General features: G+C 38.5%; 1 protein-coding gene across 1 annotated transcript in view; it reads left to right on the top strand.

Annotated features, from left to right (window-relative positions):
• CNBD1 (cyclic nucleotide binding domain containing 1) overlaps window positions 1-19,771 on the top strand; it is a 379,193-nt gene that overhangs the window by 68,138 nt on the left and 291,284 nt on the right. Inside the window, exon 4 of the mRNA XM_017875201.1 lies at window positions 8,883-9,041. Coding sequence (XP_017730690.1) covers window positions 8,883-9,041 — 159 coding nt within the window. The remainder of the gene's footprint in view (window positions 1-8,882; window positions 9,042-19,771) is intronic.

Below are 19,771 nucleotides of genomic sequence, written 5' to 3'. Positions count from 1 at the left end.
GCATACTTGCTATCTGTATACACATTTATTCTTTTTTCCCTTCCCAGTTCTAAGGCTCAGGTAAGCACCACTAGTTCTGCTAACTGGGCACTGGTCCCTGGGGGAAGAGGCTTACTTTCAAGTACTGTTACATCACTAACTATGGCATAACCTGCCCTTCATATCCCATTCTCCACAAATGAACTTCCATTGGTACATAGGTTAAGGTCAGGATTAGCTAAGGGGACTTCTAAGAGATTCTCTCAGGCAGCATAGGTCTTGGCAACAATTTGTTGGCAGTCATGCTCGATTGGTTCCCCATCCTCTGGGAGAAAAATAGCAGGGTTGAGGGCTGCACACATGTGAATTTGAAGCACCGGTCCCTCAAGGAGTAGTGCGTGGTATCTAAGCAGGCAGTTGTCTAATAGCCATAAGTTTCCTTTGGCAACTAGTATGCCATTTATATCATGAGTAATCTAAACGGTGAGATCCTTTCCTTGAATTATTTTGATAGCCTTTGATACTAAGATGGCCACCACTGCAACTATCAGTAAACAGTGAGGCCAGCGGTTTGCTACTTTATCAGTTTCCTTACTTAGGTATGCAACTGGTTGTGGGATTGTCACATGAGTCTGAGTAAGGACTCCAAGAGCTATTCCTGCTCTCTCTGTGACGTATAAAGGGAAATTTTGTCCTGTGGGAAGGCTTAAGGCTAGAGCTTGTACTAGGGCCTGCTTTAAGGTTTTGAAGGCTGTTTCTGCCTCTGGTTCCCATTCTGCTAGATGAGTATTTGCCCCCTGGGTCTCCTTGATTAGAGTATAGAGTGGCCTGGCCATCTTGCTGTATCCAGGGATCCATAGTCGGCAAAAACCGGTGATCCCAAGGAACCCCCGCAACTGTTTTAATGTCTTAGGGCAAGGACAAGCCAGTATAGGCTGTATTTGTTCTTTGCTGAGGGCCCTGCTTCCTCTGGCTAAGATTAGGCCTAGATATTTGACTTGTTGTAGGCAGAGCTGGGCCTTCGATTTAGATGCCTTGTACCTTTTGATTAGCTAGAAAGGTTAAGAGATCTAGAATAGCCTGCTGGCAGGAGGCTTCCGAACTGGTAGCCAAAAGTAATTCATCCACATACTGAAGGACCAGAATGCCTGGACTTGAGAAATGGCCTAGATCTTGAGCCAGTGCATGACCAAACAGATGAGGGCTATCCCTGAACCCCTGGGACAAGACCGTCCACGTAAGTTGGAACATGTGGTCTGTGGGATCCTCAAAGGCAAAGGGAAACTGGGGATCAGAGTGCATTCGCAGAAGAAAGCATCCTTGAGGTCCAGAACAGTGGACCATTCTGCTTCCTCTGGTATTTGAGAGAGCAGGGTATAGGGGTTGGTTACATCTGGATATAGAGGAATTACTGCCTCGTTGATGAGTCTAAGATTTTGCACTAGTCTCCACTGACCGTTCAGTTTTTGTACTCCTAGAATTGGGGTGTTGCAGGGACTGCTGCATTTTCTTATTAACCTTAAACTTTTAAATGTCTAACAATATCCTGTAATCCTTTATGAGTTTCAGGCCTTAAGGGATATTGCCTTTGATAAGGAAAAGTGGTGGGGTCTTCTAGTCTGATTTGGACTGGGTGGGCATTTTTTGCCCTTCTGAATTGTCCTTCCAAGGCCTAGACTTCAGGATTCTTTCCTTCCTCAAGTAGGGGACAACAGATGGGTAACTTGCTCCCTACATTCATGTAGATAATAGCTCCAGCTTTGGCTAATATGTCCCTCCCTAATAAGGGTGTGGGACTTTCAGGCATAACAAGAAAGGCATGTGAAAAGAGCAAAGTCTCCTTACAACTGAGGAGGTGGGAGAAATACCTGGTTACAGGCTGTCCCAGGATTCCTCGGATGGTAACTGACCTTGAGGACAGCTGTGCAGGGCAAGAGATTAATGTTGAGAAGGCTATGCCAGTGTCCTGGAAGAAGTCAATTTCCTGGGCCTCAATGGTTAAACTTACCCAGAGCTCAGTGAGGGTAATGACGTGAGTTGGTGCTTGCCCTGGGGACCCTCAGTCCTGTTGTTGGATCATCTGGTTGGGGGCTTCTGGCCCAGAGAACTTTTGTCCTTTTGGGCTGTGCACCTTCCAGTGATTGCCTCAGCAAGGTGGACATGGGCGAGGGGGTGGCTTGTTTCTCATTGCACAATTTTTTTTTAAAGTGTCCTTGCAAACCACACTGACAACAAGCTCTCCTGGGTGATTGGCCTACTCCGTTTTCTGTCCTTTCTGAACCACCAAGGTTCGTTTGTCTGAGGGCCATGACCGAGGCTGTGGCCTTTCTCTTATCTCGCTTTTCCTTTTCAGCTTGTTTCTTCCTCTTGGTCCCTATCATAGAACACCAAGGCTGCCAGGTTTAATAATGCCTCCAAATTTTGTTCAGGGCCCAGGGCTAGCTTTTGGAGCTTTCTCCTGATATCTGCAGCTGATTGGGTAATAGACTTATCTTTTAGGATCAATTGACCCTCAAGGGAGTCGGGTGACATGGGAGTATATTTTCTGAAGGCCTCCCATAACTGCTTGAGGAAGGCAGTAGGATTTTCTTCCTTTCCCTGAGTTATGGTGGACATCATTGAATAATTCATGGGCTTTTCCTAATTCTCCTTAGTCCTTCTAGAACACAGGTCAACAGATGTTTGAGACTCCAGTCCCCATGATCTGAGTCGAGGTCCCGGTGGGGATCCATACTGGGGACGGCTTGCTGACTGCTAGGGAATTTGTCCCTTTCTTCGGCTGTCATTCTATCATTTACTTGAGTAAAGATACCAGGTATCTCCAAACTCTTGGGTTGTGGCTAAAGCCGCATTCTTTTCATTAAAGGCCAGGGTTTGATCTGATAATAGCATGACACTTCTCCAAGTGAGGTCGCAGGTTTGCCCTAGACCTTGTAGGACATCTATATACCTATCAGGATCATCNCTTTCTCCTGATATCTGCAGCTGATTGGGTAATAGACTTATCTTTTAGGATCAATTGACCCTCAAGGGAGTCGGGTGACATGGGAGTATATTTTCTGAAGGCCTCCCATAACTGCTTGAGGAAGGCAGTAGGATTTTCTTCCTTTCCCTGAGTTATGGTGGACATCATTGAATAATTCATGGGCTTTTTCCTAATTCTCCTTAGTCCTTCTAGAACACAGGTCAACAGATGTTTGAGACTCCAGTCCCCATGATCTGAGTCGAGGTCCCGGTGGGGATCCATACTGGGGACGGCTTGCTGACTGCTAGGGAATTTGTCCCTTTCTTCGGCTGTCATTCTATCATTTACTTGAGTAAAGATACCAGGTATCTCCAAACTCTTGGGTTGTGGCTAAAGCCGCATTCTTTTCATTAAAGGCCAGGGTTTGATCTGATAATAGCATGACACTTCTCCAAGTGAGGTCGCAGGTTTGCCCTAGACCTTGTAGGACATCTATATACCTATCAGGATCATCTGAAAACTTCCCCAGGTCTACCTTGATCTGCTTTAAGTCAGAGAGGGAGAAGGGGACATGTGCCCGGGTTGGGCCAAATTCCCCTCCCCCTGCAGCTTGAAGGGGACATAACTGATAGCCCGGGAGGGTTTGTGGTCCCTTGTAGATTTCTTTGCTTGTTTCCTTCTGGGTGGGGAAATTAGAGGAGGCTTATCACTAATAGGAAGGGGAGCTGTAGGGAGGCTAGGATATGATGGTAAGCTGACAGGTTCTCCTGTGGGGCATAGATTGCAAGTTGTGCATAGTTGTGGATTACCCTTCTAGAAAGGAAAGCTTGGACATAAGGTATTTCACTCCATTTGCCTTCCCTCTTACAGAAAAGGTCAAGCTGCAGGATAGTATTGTAATTTATACTTCCCTCATGTGGCCATTTTGTCCCATCAGAGAGAGAATATTGGGGCCAGGCCATAGTGCAGAAAAAAATAAGCAGCTTCTTTTTCAGGGTTTGAGGGTCAGATTGGTTCCAATGGCTTCATTTCAAGGGAGAGCTTGTTGAGGCCTGAGTGTTTCCCATCTGAAAGAAAAAAACCACCCACGGTTTTAGTCTGTTTTATTTTTCCCCCACCCAATAACCTGCAATGGTCCCTGGACTCTGCTGTTCGGAATAGTTGCGCTCACCGAAGCAGCAGCAGAAACACTTGTTTTCCTCTTAGACCACAAAGAGGATGGAGGAAGGTCGTATTGAGTGGCCCTTACTGACATTCTTGAAAACCTGCACCCTTGCCTTTCCTCTTAGACTACAAAGAGAACGGAGAGAGGTCAGAGTGGAGGGCCATACCCTGAGGGAAGGATGGGATCTCCAGCGTTGGAAGAGTGATGCCTTTTGTCCTCACTTCTCATCATATGAATAGGAAGAATATCCCCCCCAGTTTTGGAGTCTATAATTTCTGAGGCTCCTCATATTCTAGCTTCAGAAATAGCCTTTTACTCTTGGGCATATCTGTTGGAGAAGTCTTACTTATATAAGACTGGTAGTAGTAGCCACGCTTGTATACAAAACAAAAAAAAACAAACAAACAACAAAAATCCAATTTCCTACAGACTAGAAAAATGGAAAAACAAAACACAGAAACTCCCCCCAAAGCCTTTGTGGTACATACCTATAATGAAATCTCATAAAGCGGTAAAATCAATGAATCAGTCATTGAATCTCATGTACACAATGTTGAATGCAACAAGAAAAGCAAGTTACAGAATCCATAAGAATAACTTCTTTTTATAAAGTTTAAAATATAAAAAATTAAAATGATTTTTTTAAATGAATACATATATCTTTGATAAATCTATAATGAAAACCAACAGAATACTAGAAACAAAATTCAGGATGGTGGTTACTTGTCTCCTTTTCCATTTCGGACATAATTTACATCTGCCTTTTCTGTTTTGTTCTCAAAATTTTTTTGCCAAGTTTATTAGACCTTATTTTGCAAGTTTATTAGATTTCTAAATAACTAAGTTTTGGTTTTATTGCTCTAACAGTTTTTCTCCTTTATTGTATATTTCCTTATTTTGAGTATAACTTGCTCTTTCTTTTTCTCATTTTTTGAGATCAAACCTTAGCTCATGAATTATCAGTTTTTCTTTTTTAAAAAACATGCATTCGGGGTCTGAGCATAGTGACTCATGCCTGTAATCATAGCACTTTGGGAGGTTGAGGCAGGAGTGCATCACTTTGAGCTCAGGAGTTTGAGACCAGCCTGGCCAACATGGCAAAAACCATTTCTTAAAAAAAAGTAGCTGGGCACTGGTGGTTTGCACCTGTAGTACCAGCTACTTGGGAGGCTGAGGTGGGAGGACTGCATGAGCTGGGAGGCAGAGGTTGCAGTAAGCCGAGATCATGCCATTGCACTCCAGCCTGGGTGACAAAGATCCCTTCTCAAAAAAAAAAAAAAAAAAAAAAAAAAAAAAAAAAAAAAAAAAAAATTCATTTAAAGCAATGTATTTTTTTCTAATTTATTTTATCTGTGCCTCTTTTATTACTACCTGAAAATCCTTAAGATAACCAACTGAAAAGGGAGAGCTCAGTAATGTAGCTGATTACTAAAGAAAAAGGGAAAACAGTTTTACTCTACAACCACAGTGATCATTCAAATTATAAAATTAAAAACTCCTAATTACATTAGATACGGAAATATCACACATATACAAGTAATATGATAATACAAATGTTATGTATTTTGTAAAAATCTTATGGAACATGTAGAATTTGTTTGGAAGAAAAATATGTAGGGATTGAGGCCAGGCGTGGTGGCTCACACCTATAATCCCAGCACTTCGGGAGGCAGAGGCAGGTGGATCATGAGGTCAGGAGAACGAAACTATCCTGGCTAACACCATGAGTCCTTGTCTCTACATAAAAATACAAAAAAGTTAGCCAGGTGTGGTGGTGGGCTCCTGTAGTCCCAGCTACTCAGGAAGATGAGGCAGGAGAATCATGTGAACCCAGGAAGTGGAGCTTGCAGTGAGCTGAGATTGCACCACCGCACTCCAGCCTGGGCAACAGGGCAAGACTCTGTCTCAGAAAAAAAAAAAAAAAAAAAAAACTATAGGGATTGAGAATAATATAAAGAAGTAGGTTACCAAATTAGACTTCTAAGAATCAGATTTTACCCAGTATCAAGCTTTATTAAAAATTCAAAGGTACAGGTAATTGTGAAAAGCAGAAGGATGAAAAACGTCTTTCCAACTCTACTAGCTGTGAGAGTTTAGAAAATTTATATAAACTCTTTTAGTTACAGTTTCCTTATTTTATAAACTGAGGATAATATTGCCTACTCACATGGTGTATTGTGTATTCATCTGTTCTCACACTGCTAATAAAGACATACCTGAGACTGAATAATTTATAAAGGAAAGAGGTTTAGTTGACTAACAGTTCCACATGGCTGGGGTAGGCCTCACAATCGTGGTAGAAGGTGGAGGAGGGGCAAAGTCACATCTTACATGGCAGCAGGCAAAGAGAGAGCTTGTGTAGGGAAACTTTCCTTTATAAAACCATCAGATCTCATGAGACTTACTATTGTGAGAACAGCATGGGAAAGACCTACCCCCATGAGTCAATTACCTCCCACTGGGTCCCTCCCACAACATATGGGAATTAAGGAGCTACAATTCAAGATGGGATTTGGGTGGGGGACACAGCTAAACCATATCATTGTGACCCTGGCCCCTCCAAAATCTCATGTCCTCACATTTCAAAACTAATTGTGTCTTCCCAACAGTCCCCTAAAGTCTTAACTCATTTCAGCATTAACTCAAAAGTCCACGGTCCAAAGTGTTATCTGAGCCAAGGCAGGTCTCATCTGCCTATGAGACTCTGAAATCTAGGCAGAGGTTCCCAAACCTCAATTTTTGACTTCTGTGCACCTGCAGGCTCAACACCATGTGTAGACTTGTACCCTCTGAAGCAATGGCCTGACCTCTACGTTGGCCCCTTTTTAGCCATGGCTGGGACATGGGGCACCGAGTCCTGAGACTGTACAAAGCAGCAAGGCTCTGGGTGAGACCCATGAAACCATTTTTTCCTCCTAGGCCGTGTGGCTTGTGATGGTAGGGGCTGCCATGAAGGTCTCTGACATGGCCTGGAGACATTTCCCCCATTGTTTTGGAGATTACCATTTGGCTCCTTGTTACTTATGCAAATTTCTACAACCAGCTTGAATTTCTCCTCAGAAAATAGATTTTTATTTTCTGCTCCATCATCAGGCTGCAAATTTTCTGAACTTTTATGCTCTGCTTCCCTTTTAAACATAAGTTCCAATTCCAAACCATATCTTTCTGAATACATAAAGCTGAATGCATTTTATAGCACCCAAGTCACCTCTTGAACACTTTGCAGCTTGGAAATTTCTTCTGCTAGATACGCTAAATCATCTCCCTCAAGTTCAAAGTGCCACAGATCACTAGGGCAGGTGCAAAATGCTGCCAGTCTCTGCTAAAACATAGCAAGAGTCACCTTTATTTAAGTTTCCAACAAGTTCCTCATCTCCATCTGAGACCAACTCAGCCTGGACTTTTTTGCCGATATCTCTATAAGCTTTTTGGTCAAAGCCATTCATCAAGTCTCTCGGAAGTTACAAAATTTCCCACATCTTCCTGTCTTCTTCTGAGCCTTCCAAACTGTTGCAATCTCTGCCTGTTGCCCAGTTCCAAAGTCACTTCCACACTTTACTGGTACCAATTTTCTGTATTCATCTGTTCTCACACGGCTAATAAAGACATACCCAACACTAGGTAATTTATCAAGGAAAGAGGTTTAATAGACTCACAGTGCCACTTGACTGGGGAGACCTCACAATCATGTCGGAAAGCAAATGAGGAGCAAAGTCATGTCTTACATGGGAGCAGGCAAATAGAGAGCTTGTGTAGTAGAACTCTCCTTTATAAAACCATCAGATCTTGTGAGACATTCTTGCTATCATAAGAACAGCCCAGGAAAGATCTTCCCCCATGATTCCATTATCTCCCACTGGGTCCCTCCAGTGAGACATGGGAATTATGGGAGCTACAATTCAAGATGAGATTTGGGTGGGGACACAGCCAAATGGTATCACATGGTTAGTGTTAATGAGATGATGTGCACATAATGGTTAGCAGAGTAGCCAGCACATTTAAGAATGCAACAAGGTATATGTTAATGTGATAATTTACTATTGCTGTTATGATTCCACATAATATCTTATATTTAATTTTTAATCTTCCTATGTATATAATTAAAGGTCTGTTATCAAGATGTAATCCAGATTCATTTCTGCAACCTGCCTTACTATTTTTTTCTTAAAGATAGACAGCAGTGGTTGGATTTCTCACCCATAAGTTTTCAATGGCCTTTTAATAGAAATGCTTGATCCTAGAAATATGAATGGGAAACGGTCATTTATTTGTACATCTCTTAGGGACTTAGGTATTGAACATACCATAGCACAAGAGTAAGATACGGTGGCTATCTTCCAAGATGTTTATAGATTACCAGGGGTAAATAAAAGTTAAATAATAAAATTATATCCTTGGTGCTAAAACAACACTGAAAAACAAGTGTGTGAGTATAAAGGATGTTAGCCATTGGCTTGAAATATTTTCCTAAATTATGTAAGCCTAATATATTATTAAAGGTGTTTCATTTGCTCAGAACAGTTATAATACATGTAATCAAATTCTATACATTGAAAATATTTCATATATTCTAAGTTCTACATTTAACAGAATGACATACATAACTGTGCTATCATGATTGAAACATTCTAATGCATTTAAAAAGAATATGTTCTTAAATTGACAAATTTTCTCAAAACAGTGCATTTATGCTCCTGGTAATATAGTAAAAGTCCCTGTAAATAATTTTTGTGCAGTATACAACAGCATAAAATACTTTATTTTCTTGTTCAGGGAACTCAGTGAAGGCAAAGAGGAAAGTCAACATCAACAACCTGATGATTCTCACAATGTAGCTGTCTATGTTGAGAGAGCACATGGTGGCCATAATTTATATAGACCAAAAAGAGCCATAGAGAACTTTGAAGAATTCCTAGCTATCTTAAAGAAATTGTAAGTATTTAAATTATACTCCTTCTTTTAGTTGAGTAATTCTTTGGAATATCTTTATTTTTTAAAGTTTATTATTGTTGGATAAGTGTACTTTAGTTATGATATAGCACTTGTGGTTGATTCAGAAGAGATGGACACACTGGAGATTTTGTTTCTATATAAATACAATCTTCATGAATTCAGTCTTCATGGTGTGTCATGGATATAATGCTAAACCTGTGACCCATTATTTTAAAATTAAGCTGCAAGCATAATACATATTATTTACTGATATTTCAAAATTATGTTAAAGATGTCCTTAGCTTATGGTTATCTGAAGGTTTTTCACAGAATTTAAGCTGTCTTCCTTATCCAGGAGTCTTTAAATAAACTTACCACACATTCCTTTTTTTTTTTTTTTTTTTGAGACTTAAGTCTTGCTCTTGTGCCCCAGGCTGGAGTGCAATGGCGTGATCTCGGCTCACTGCAACCTCCGCCTCAATGGCATGATCTGGGCTTATTGCAACCTCCTGGGTTCAAGTGATTCTCCTGCCTCAGCTGGGATTACAGGCACTTGCCACCACACCTGGCTAATTTTTGTGTTTTTAGTAGAGATGGGGTTTCACCATGTTGGCCAGGCTGGTCTCGAACTCCTGACCTCAGGTGATCCTCGGCCTCCCGCGGCCTGGGATTATAGGCGTTAGCCACTGCACCTGTCCCCATTGCCTTTAATTTCCTAGAATACTTTGTGCTCTAATAGGGACACAACTGCCTGGAGAAGGAACGGTGGGTAGGAGAAGATTAAATCTGAGTGGAAGCTGATTACCAAAGATGGTATTGGATTTGTGAATAAAATTAAAGTTAAATGAGGACCATGAAAATTATAGAAGAAAATCTTTACCACCTGTCATAGGGGAGTAAAATTAAACTTGTAAGCTGAAAAAAAGAAATTCAACTAGAATATGTGATATTGGAGTTGAGATTGATAATAGGAACAAAATCAAAAGTGTCAAGACTAGAATTGTTTTCATAAAAAATTCAATAGCAGGGAATGAGTAATTAAAAATTTGACATTTATGTTCTGAAGAATGAACTTTTTCTTTGTTTAGATACACAAATACCATTATGGTATAACTGCCTACAGTATACAGTGCAGTAACATGCTGTACAGGTTTGTAGCCTAGGAGCAACAGGCTAGACCAGCTGGCCTAGGTGTGTAGTAGACTACACTATCTAGGTTTGTTTAAGTGTACTCTGTGATATTTACAGAATGACAAAATCGCATGACAAATTTCTCAGAATGTGTCCCCGTTGTTAAGTGACACATGACTATGATTGCAAATTTGAGGAAATATGATCAGAGCTTCCAGGAAAGTTGAGAATGGTCAGATTTTTGATGCTCTTAACTTATAATAACAAAAAGGAAACAATGAATACTAGTCACGTTTCAGTAAAGTAGGTACGAGGGAATTATAGAAGGAAATCTTAACCACCTGTCATAGAAGAATAAAATTAAACTTGTAAGCTGAAAAAATTAGAAAATTCAACTAGAATATGCACAGGAAATTTGTTAAAAATATTCTTTAACTGGTAGAAAATCACTAAAACACTGAAAGTGATTGAAGATATACTATGCTACAATCACTTTAATTCCATTAAACTCTAATGTTGATTAATATTGCATTATATTCCAAAATTTTAGTTTCCAGAAACCCATGAATCACTCTGCTGATTTCAGATTGTGCTGGGCTGTAAGAGTTTTAATGGCAGCGGTAATTCCTATCTTTTTTACTATAATGAGATAGCAGTTTCCAGATAACAAAGTTTCTGATCTGAGATGCAGGAGGTCAGTAATAGGGACTTCCAAGCAGCTATGATTCTGCACTGCAATGTCAAAATACCGGGAGGTAAATCCAGGTCAATGTCAGAATGGAAACTGCAAATGGGTAAGAAGCCTAGTACCTTCTTAACAGTGGAGTACCGTGAAAAGCAGGAACCACGGTAGAAGGCTATCCGAGTACAGTGAAGAATAGACAAGTTACTTTGCTGCATTCTTTTGTGGACCTCCATGGATGCTATTTAATGGCCTGTTTCCAAATATCTAGGACAATAGATGTTGTATCAGTGTCAGTTTCCAGAACCCACTTCCTCACTCATGTGTGAGAAAATGGATAAGTAGAGAAGATCCTGAAGTATATACATCCCCATTTTCAGTGTCTCAGAATTGGGCAGCCAGGACTTTGACATGGCAAAACTCACTGCTGTGACAGCCACCAAATTACAGTGGGAGAGTAAATGAGAAGGAAACTCACTTTTATGAGATGTTTAATATTAACACAAAGCCTTAAACTCTATATATAACATTTCTGATTTAATCCTCACATTGATGCTTTGAAGTAGCTATGACAAGCTATTAATAGTAAGTAAAAGGGCAATGTATGCACTAAATCCACAATTTATGTTCTATAGTACATGCCTTTTCTCTCCTCTTCTTGGGACACTATGTATTAGCTTCGTATTGTTCTGTAATTAATTAACATAAACTTAGTGGCTTACAAAAACATACATTTATTATCTCTCAGGGTGAGGTTTAGCTGGTCCTCTGCTCAGTGTCTCACAAATCTTCATCAGAGTGTCCACTGGGCTGTGACCATTTCTGGAGCATGGAATCCTCTTCCAAGCTCGAGTGGTTGTTGGCAGGATTCAGCTCCTTGTGGTTGTAGGACTGACATTCCCACTTTCATGATGACATTCAGCAGGAGCCCCTCTTTGTACTAGATACTCCCTAGATCCTTGCCATGTGGCACTGTCTCAAGCTCTCTCACAACACAAAAGCTTAATTTTCAAAGCTAGCAAGGGAGAGTCTCTGTTTTTCTCTCTGTTATTCTGCCTAGGTGAAGTATGATATAACCTTATCAAGGGCCTATATATCCCATCGCTTTTGCAGTATTCCCAAACCACAGATTCTGCCCCCACCCCCAACATTTAAGGAAAGGGGATTGGGTGTTCCCTTAGTCACATTTAGTAACATCATCAATCTATTTGTGACTCTGTTAATCACATTCACAATGGGGTTGTATGCTTTATAAACACAACACTAAAGTAATTCAATTAAAATCTATTTATTGATGGATAAGTTGTCAGGTCTGTAGCCTTTGATTTATCTCTGACTAATTCAACCATGATCAGATTGATGGGCTGCTTAAGTGATGTTATCTAATGAAATATTGAAAATGTTACCTTCTATACTTTAAAACTTTTCACTTTGTCATCCTGACTAAAATTAAAAAAAAAAAAATTGAGTCACAGTAGCTTTTTAAATAAATGCAGGCTGGGTGCGGTGGCTCACACCTGTAATCCCAGCACTTTGGGAGGCCAAGGTGGGTGAATCATGAGGTTAAGAGATGGCCAACCTGGTGAAACTCCATCTCTATTAAAAATACAAAAATTACCTGGGTGTGGTGGCATGTGCCTGTAGTCCCAGCTACTTGGGAGGCTGAGGCAAGAGAATTGCTTGAACCTGGAAGGTGAGCCAAGATCGGGCCACTGCACTCCAGCCTGGTGACAGAGCAAGACTCCATCTCAAAAAAAAAAAAAAAAAAAAAAAAAAAAGAAATGCAAATATGTCTGATAAGATTAAGATACTATTAATTATTAATAACTCAGTGTGGTATAGCTTAATCATGTTAATTACATCTTAACTTCCACTTCATGTCAGCAGCTCTGAGTAAATACTGATAGATGGGAAAAATAATAATTTTGAAACATTAAAGTCATGGTGGTGGTGCCACCATAAAGGAGAGATTTGAGCAACCAGAGGATTGTTGCAGTGAGAGGGAGAGAGGAGACAGAGTGAGAAAAAGAGAGTTGGGAGGCCCCTTTTTAAAATTTTGTATTTTAAGGCATATCAGATTGAATATAAGTTTATCATGTGTATTCATTAGGATTTTGGATCATAAGCAACAGAAACTGACTCTGATTCATTAAAACAATCACAACAAACAAAAAGGGAAGGGGGGATTGATGGAAGAATATCAGGTAGCTCTCAGAATGGAAGAACAACAATAAGATGCTGGAGATGATACAAACTCGAAGGCAACTCTGGAAGTCTCTTCAAGGTACAACACTGGAATCAATCAGCTATAACTACTTGCATTTGGGAGTCACTAGGCTCACAGCTTAATTTCAGGGATAGGGAGTCAGATTGTTGTAGTTTATTTTTGTACCCACCCTTAAATAAATACTGAGGGAGAAGTACACTTTGACAAGCAGTTTTACTGAGTTTACATGCAATTGGCAAAGGGGCAGCATTTCAAAAGAGAAAGTATTTCAGAAGAAGGGGGAAATGATAATAAGTAAATAATATTAAAATCTAGGAGCTGAAACATAACTTAGAATTTTAGTTTCTAAATAATTTTGACTCATTTTAGTTTTCATCCATTAATTAATGAATCCAACATACACTTTTGAACTCTTCTATGTTTCTGTCAGTATTCCTGGTATTGGGACAATACCTTTGCCCTCATGGAGCTAACATTCTAATGTAAGAGATACTAAACACATATGTGTTCTGTCAGTTAGTGATAAGTGCCAGCAAGAAAAGCTAATGCGGAATAAGGGGTTAGAGAATGATGGAAATGATCAGAGAAGTCAGATTTTATGAAACAGGAGAAAGAGAAGAGAGAGAGAGAGAGACAATTAAATACCTTGAAAAAGTGCGTTCTAGGGAAAGAAAACACAAGTGCAAGAGCCCAGGTATTGCAACATGGTCGGCAAATAGAAAAACAAATTAACAAAAACCACAATAATTAGCAAGAAGGTCATTGTTGTGAAAGTGCATGAGTCAGATGGGAGACCTGGTGGAAATAGGGCTTCAGAAGTAGCCAGGGACCAGATTATCATTTAGGGTCTCATGGGCCATGAAGGGATTTTAACCTTGGTATGATTGGCACGTTATGATTTACATGGCAAAAGGTCACGTGTGGATGGTTGACTGTGGATGCCAAAAGGGGATTCAGGGTGACCTGTTAGAATGCTGTAAAATTTGTCTAGGTGCAAGATGAAAGTGGCCCATATTCTGTGTTAGGGATTTAGATTTGACATGATTTGATTTTCTCTCTCTGTTTAAGACATGAGCAGGGTTGAATAGATAGTCCTTGAAGCAAATCAGGTTCATTGCTCAATTTAAGCACTAACATGATGGAGAATGCTGGGCGGATCATCTGATGCTCTCACATGTTGGTATTTGATTGCAGTGCCTATGACAACACTGGCTTTTAAAATGCAATTATAAAATACTATGGTAAAAATAATTAGTTTCTTTATAAATGACTAATTTCTGGGGAAAAAAGTTATGTTTGTGTGTATTTGTGGGAGTTGTGGAAAGGGTAGGAGAAGAGAGGGACTTATAAATGAGCTGTGAAATGCAGATTAAGATCCTCTGAGAAAACTTGGCCCGATTGTTTTTTCTTCTACTGTCTCCAGTTAATGATGTTTCCTTTGAGTGAGGGAATGAGGCAGCTGAAGATCATTATGTTTCAGTAGAGCAGTGATGCAAAGCCACTTCTCAGGAATGACTCAGAGGAATTACTCCCTGGAAGAACATCAGGATTTTTGCCTTTTAGATTCAGGCTGTTTAAAATCCAAATGCAATATGGTTCTTATGCTGTCGTCCTCTGGTGAAATGGCACATAAGATGAGGAATTGCAGTCTCAAACTATATTTAAGGGTTGCATGCTGATCAAAGAAAAACACTTTGTGGGGCTATTAATTGGTGAAAAATACAGTATTTTGGAGGAAAACTGCACTGCAATGGAGTGGAAGGGGGGTTCACATCTAGAAAAGAAAATTTCTCTTTGAAGTTAAAAGGTAACAGGTTTATAAAGAATAGTGTGGATACTGAAAGTAATTTAGATTTCTGACACAAATGGTGATCATTTATGACAGAAGAATGGGAAATAATGGAAGATAATTATTTGTGTTAAAATGAGTTAGCAAAGGACAGAAATTAAAAACTTATTGGCAGTAGATTGGTATTCTAAAAGCGTGTCACACTGAATCTTGTTTTGTCTGTGGCAGCTGGATTGAAAGTTACATTTGGGATGTACATGTTGCAAAATGCCTGGCCTGCAGGGTCAGAAAGAACTGTGTTCTCAACTGGACTCCTCTAATCATTAGTTGTATGATCTTGAGCAAATTTCTCCCTCTAAAAATTTAATGCACTAATCTATAAAATGGGCACTATTATTAATCTCATAGAGTCATCATTGTTGTGAAGCCTAAACACAGTTAGAATGTAAAGCCCCAAACATTACTTGGTCCGTTTTAGGCCCTGTGTGAATGTCAATCTCCCCCCTCCCAAAGAATGTTACATATTGTGATTGCTTTTTAACAAAAGACTTGGCTATGTTCTTGCCATAGTTGAATTTTAAAGGGGTTCCTTGTGTCTCTGAATAATAATGTATTTCATTTTTAATTTCTTCAAGAAAGAATATTCAAATTTCTCCCACAACTTATGAATAAATAACAGATATTACTTATTTATCATATATTTGCATTCGTTTACAAAGTTGCTGGGAAAATTTTCATACAGGAGTTTAAGAAACTACTGTTTGATCATATGTTAACTAGTATTCAAAAACAATTGTATCTTGATACCTTTGTTCTATTGTTTGGACATAAGCAAACATCTATTATAATATTTCTTATAAAAAGTTATTTTTTCACTGTATAGATGTATTATTTCAGCATGGATGTGACTATTAAAGCCGAGGCTTCTTGTTTTGGGTGACATAGTTTTGCATTTTATTTTTCCGTAGAAATGTCTTAGTAAGTATTTAGTGTAAGTTCTTTCTTATTAATATTAGGTTTTTAAGTGTAACAGAAAGTGCTTGTCATGCACTGAGACATGAGAACCTTATGACTTTATTGGGAATTTTTATCATGTGTTGTATTATAGATTTAATAACACAATGGAACACAAAGTCTTTTAAGAATATTTCTGGTAAGAATTATCTGTTGAACTATCACAAAAATCCATGATTTCATTAAAAGATTTAATGTCTGACTATACAAAAATATTACTTGCCTTCCTCATGCAGTTATTCTTATAGACTATTAAAATCATCTTGAATGTTAGTCCTACATTTATCAAAATGACTTAGTTTCACATACATGCCATTGTGCTTTATATGTATGAGTAGAATGCTTTTGTACTCGAGGAGTTACTTCATGGTATGGAGAACCATTTTAGAGAAACATAGATAATTAAGTTCAGGCTCAACTCATACAATATCTAGAAAATTTTGGGAAGATTTGGTTGTTTCTAGCAGAGTGTGGGTCTGCATGGTCACTGTTGTCAGTCAAAACCTGGGTCTATCTGTGGAGAAGTAATAAACTACTTGGCAGTCTTTAAAAACCTGGAACATAATTCTTATTTGTCTCTCCTCTTTCATCCACTTAACATTTAGTCTAAGAAAATGGTGGTTTAGTTGGTTTAATATTCAAAGGTGATATTATAATAGGCTTGGTTTGGCTAAAGAGATGAAAAATGTGGTCAGATGTCCTTAGTATGTTTGCAGTATCCATTTGTGGTTTTAAGGAGGTGTGTGTGTGACTCTACCTATTGGATGGCTTACATAAAATTTGGTTTCCAAATGAGCCACTAAATTGGGCTTGTTGTACAGCAAGGTCCATCAGTGTATGGTTAAATGTTCTTTCTTCTTCATTAGATATTTGTCAACTAGACTGATGTGAAATCTACATTGGACAAAAATTCTTCCCTGGAGCATTCATGCTCAATTTCATTTTTTTTTGTAATCTGATAATTATGACCATATTCTTGTTAAAATTTCCAAACACTACTTTTCACTTTTTATTTTTTTATTTTTGTGGGTACATACTAGATGTATATATGGGGCACACAAGATGTTTTGATACAGGCCATGCTATGAATAATAATGACATCATGGAGAATGGGGTGTTCGTGCCCTCAGGCATTTATCCTTTGTGTTACAAACATTCCAATTATACTATTTTATGTATTTTAAAATGCACAATTAAATTATTGACTATAGTCATCCTGTTGTGCTATCAAATAGTGGGTCTTATTTATTCTATTTTTTTGTTATCCTTTAGCCATCCCTACCTCCTCCCAACCACCCTACTACCCTTCCCAGCCTCTGGCAACCATACTTCTACACTCTATGTTCATGAGTTCAATTGTTTTGATTTTTATATCCCACACATAAGTGAGACCATGTGATGTTTGTCTTTCTCTGCCTGATTTCATTTAATATAATGACCTCCAGTTCCATACATGTTGTTGCAAATGACAGGAGCTCATTATTATGTATGGCTGACTGGTGCTGCATTGTGTATATGTACCACGTTTTCTTTATCCATTCTTCTGTTGATGGACACTTAGGCTGCTTCCAAATCTTGGCTACTGGGAACATTGCTACAATAAATGTGGGAGTAGAGATATCTCTTCAATATACTGATTTCTTTTCTTTTGGGTATATACACAGCAGTGTGATTGCTGGATAATATACCTCTAATTTTAGTTTTTTGAGGAACCTTAATATTGTTATTTGTTATTTGTTATTGTATACTAATTTACATTCCCACCAACAGTGTACAGGTGTTCCCTTTTCTCTGCATCCTCACCAGCATTTGTTATTGCCTGTCTTTTGGATATAAACCACTTAAACTAGGGTGAGATGATACCTTATTGTAGTTTTGATTTGCATTTCTCTGATGATCAGTGATGTTGAGCATCTTTTCATATGCCTATTTGCCATTTGTATGTCATTTTTTTGAGAAACATCTATTCAGATCTTTCGCCTGATTTTAAATCAGATTATTAAATTCTTTCTTACAGTTTTTTGAGCTTCTTATCTATTCTGGTTATTAATCCTTTGTCAGAGGGGTAGTTTGCAAATATTTTATTCCATTCTGTTGATTGTCTCTTCATTTTGTTGATTGTTTCCTTCACTGTGCATAAACTTTACAACTTGATGTGATCTCATTTCTCCATTTTTGCTTTGGTTGCCTGTGCTTGCGGGTTATTACTCAATAATTTTTTGTCCAAACCAATGTCCTAGAGATGTTTTCCAATGTTTCATAGTAATTTCATAGTTTGTGTTCTTAGATTTAAGACTTTAATCTATTTTTATTTGTTTTTTTATATGGGGAGAAATAGGGGTCTAGTCGTTCTGCATGTGAATATCCAGTTTTCCCAGCACATTTTGTTGCAGAGATTGTCCTTTCAGCAATGTATTTCTTGGTTCCTTTGTCAAAAATGAGCTCACTGTATATATATGGATTTATATGTGGGTTCTCTATTCTGTTCCATTGGTCTATGTTTCTGTTTTTATGCCAGTATCATGCCATTTTGGTTACTATAGCTCTGTAGTATAATTTAAAGTCAAGTAATGTGATTCCTCTGGTTTTGTTCTTTTTGCTTAGGATAACTTTGGCTATGCTGGGTCTTTTGTGGTTCCATATACATTTTAGTATTATGTTTTCTATTTCTGTGAAGAATGCCATTGGAATTTTGATGGGATTGCATTGAATCTGTAGATTGCTTTGGGTATTAAGGACATCTTAACAATGTTGATTCTGCTAATACATGAACATGGAATATCTTTCCATTTTTGGTGTCCTCTTCAATTTCTTTCATCAGTGTTATATAGTTTTCTTTTTAGATATATTTCACATATTAGTTAATTCCTAGGCATTTAATTGTACTTATGGCTATTGTAAATGGTATTAGTTTTTTTATTTCTCTTTCAAATTGTGGATTTTTGTATTTGGTTTTGTATCCTGCATTTTGCTGAATTTGTTTATCAGTTCTAATCATTTTAGGGGGGAGTCTTCAGGTTTTTCCAAATATAAGATCATATTGTCTACAAATAAAATAATTTGACTTTTCATCTCCAAGTTCGATACCCTTTATTTTTTTTCTTTTGTGTGATTGCTCTTGCTAGGACTTCCAGTACTATGTTGAGTAACAGTGGTGAAAGTGGAGATCTTTGTCATGTTTCAGATCTTAGAGAAAAGCTTCAGTTTTATCCCATTCAGTATGATTCCAGTGTGGGTCTTATATTATGTTGAGATATGTTTCTTTTACACCCAGTTTTTTGAAGGTTTTCATTACAAAGAGATGTTATATTTTATCAAATGCTTTTTTTTTTTTTTTTTTTTTTGAGATGGAGTCTCACTCTGTCACCCAGGCTGGAGTGCAGTGGTGTGATCTCAGCTCACTGAAACCTCCTTCTCCTGGGTTTAAGCAGTTCTGTGCCTCAGCCTCCCGAGTAGCTGGGATGTCATTGTTTCCTTGCATGCCACCACGTCCTGCTAATTTTTGTATTTTTAGTAGAGACGTGTTTCACCATCTTGGCCAAGCTGGTCTTAATCTCCTGACCTCATGATTCACCTTCCTCAGCCTCCCAAAGTGCTGAGATTACAGGCATGAGTCACCGCACCCAGCCTATCAACTGCTTTTTAGGTATCAATTAAAACAATTATGTGGTTTTTGCCCTTCATTCTGTTGATATGGTGTATCACATTGATTGATTTACATATGTTGAACTATCCTTGCATCCCTGAGATAAGTCTCACTTGGTCATGATGAATGATATTTTTAATGCATTGTTGTGTTTAGTTTGCTAGTGTTTTGTTGAGGATTTTTACAGCAATATTAATCAGTGACATTGGCTTGTAGTTTTCTTTCTTTTTTTTTTTTTTTT

The sequence above is a fragment of the Rhinopithecus bieti genome, unplaced genomic scaffold, assembly GCF_001698545.2.
Source record: "Rhinopithecus bieti isolate Rb0 unplaced genomic scaffold, ASM169854v2 scaffold_9656, whole genome shotgun sequence".
Lineage (NCBI taxonomy): Eukaryota > Metazoa > Chordata > Mammalia > Primates > Cercopithecidae > Rhinopithecus > Rhinopithecus bieti.
Note: the sequence above shows the minus strand (reverse complement) of the source record. Positions and strands in the feature narration are given on the sequence as shown.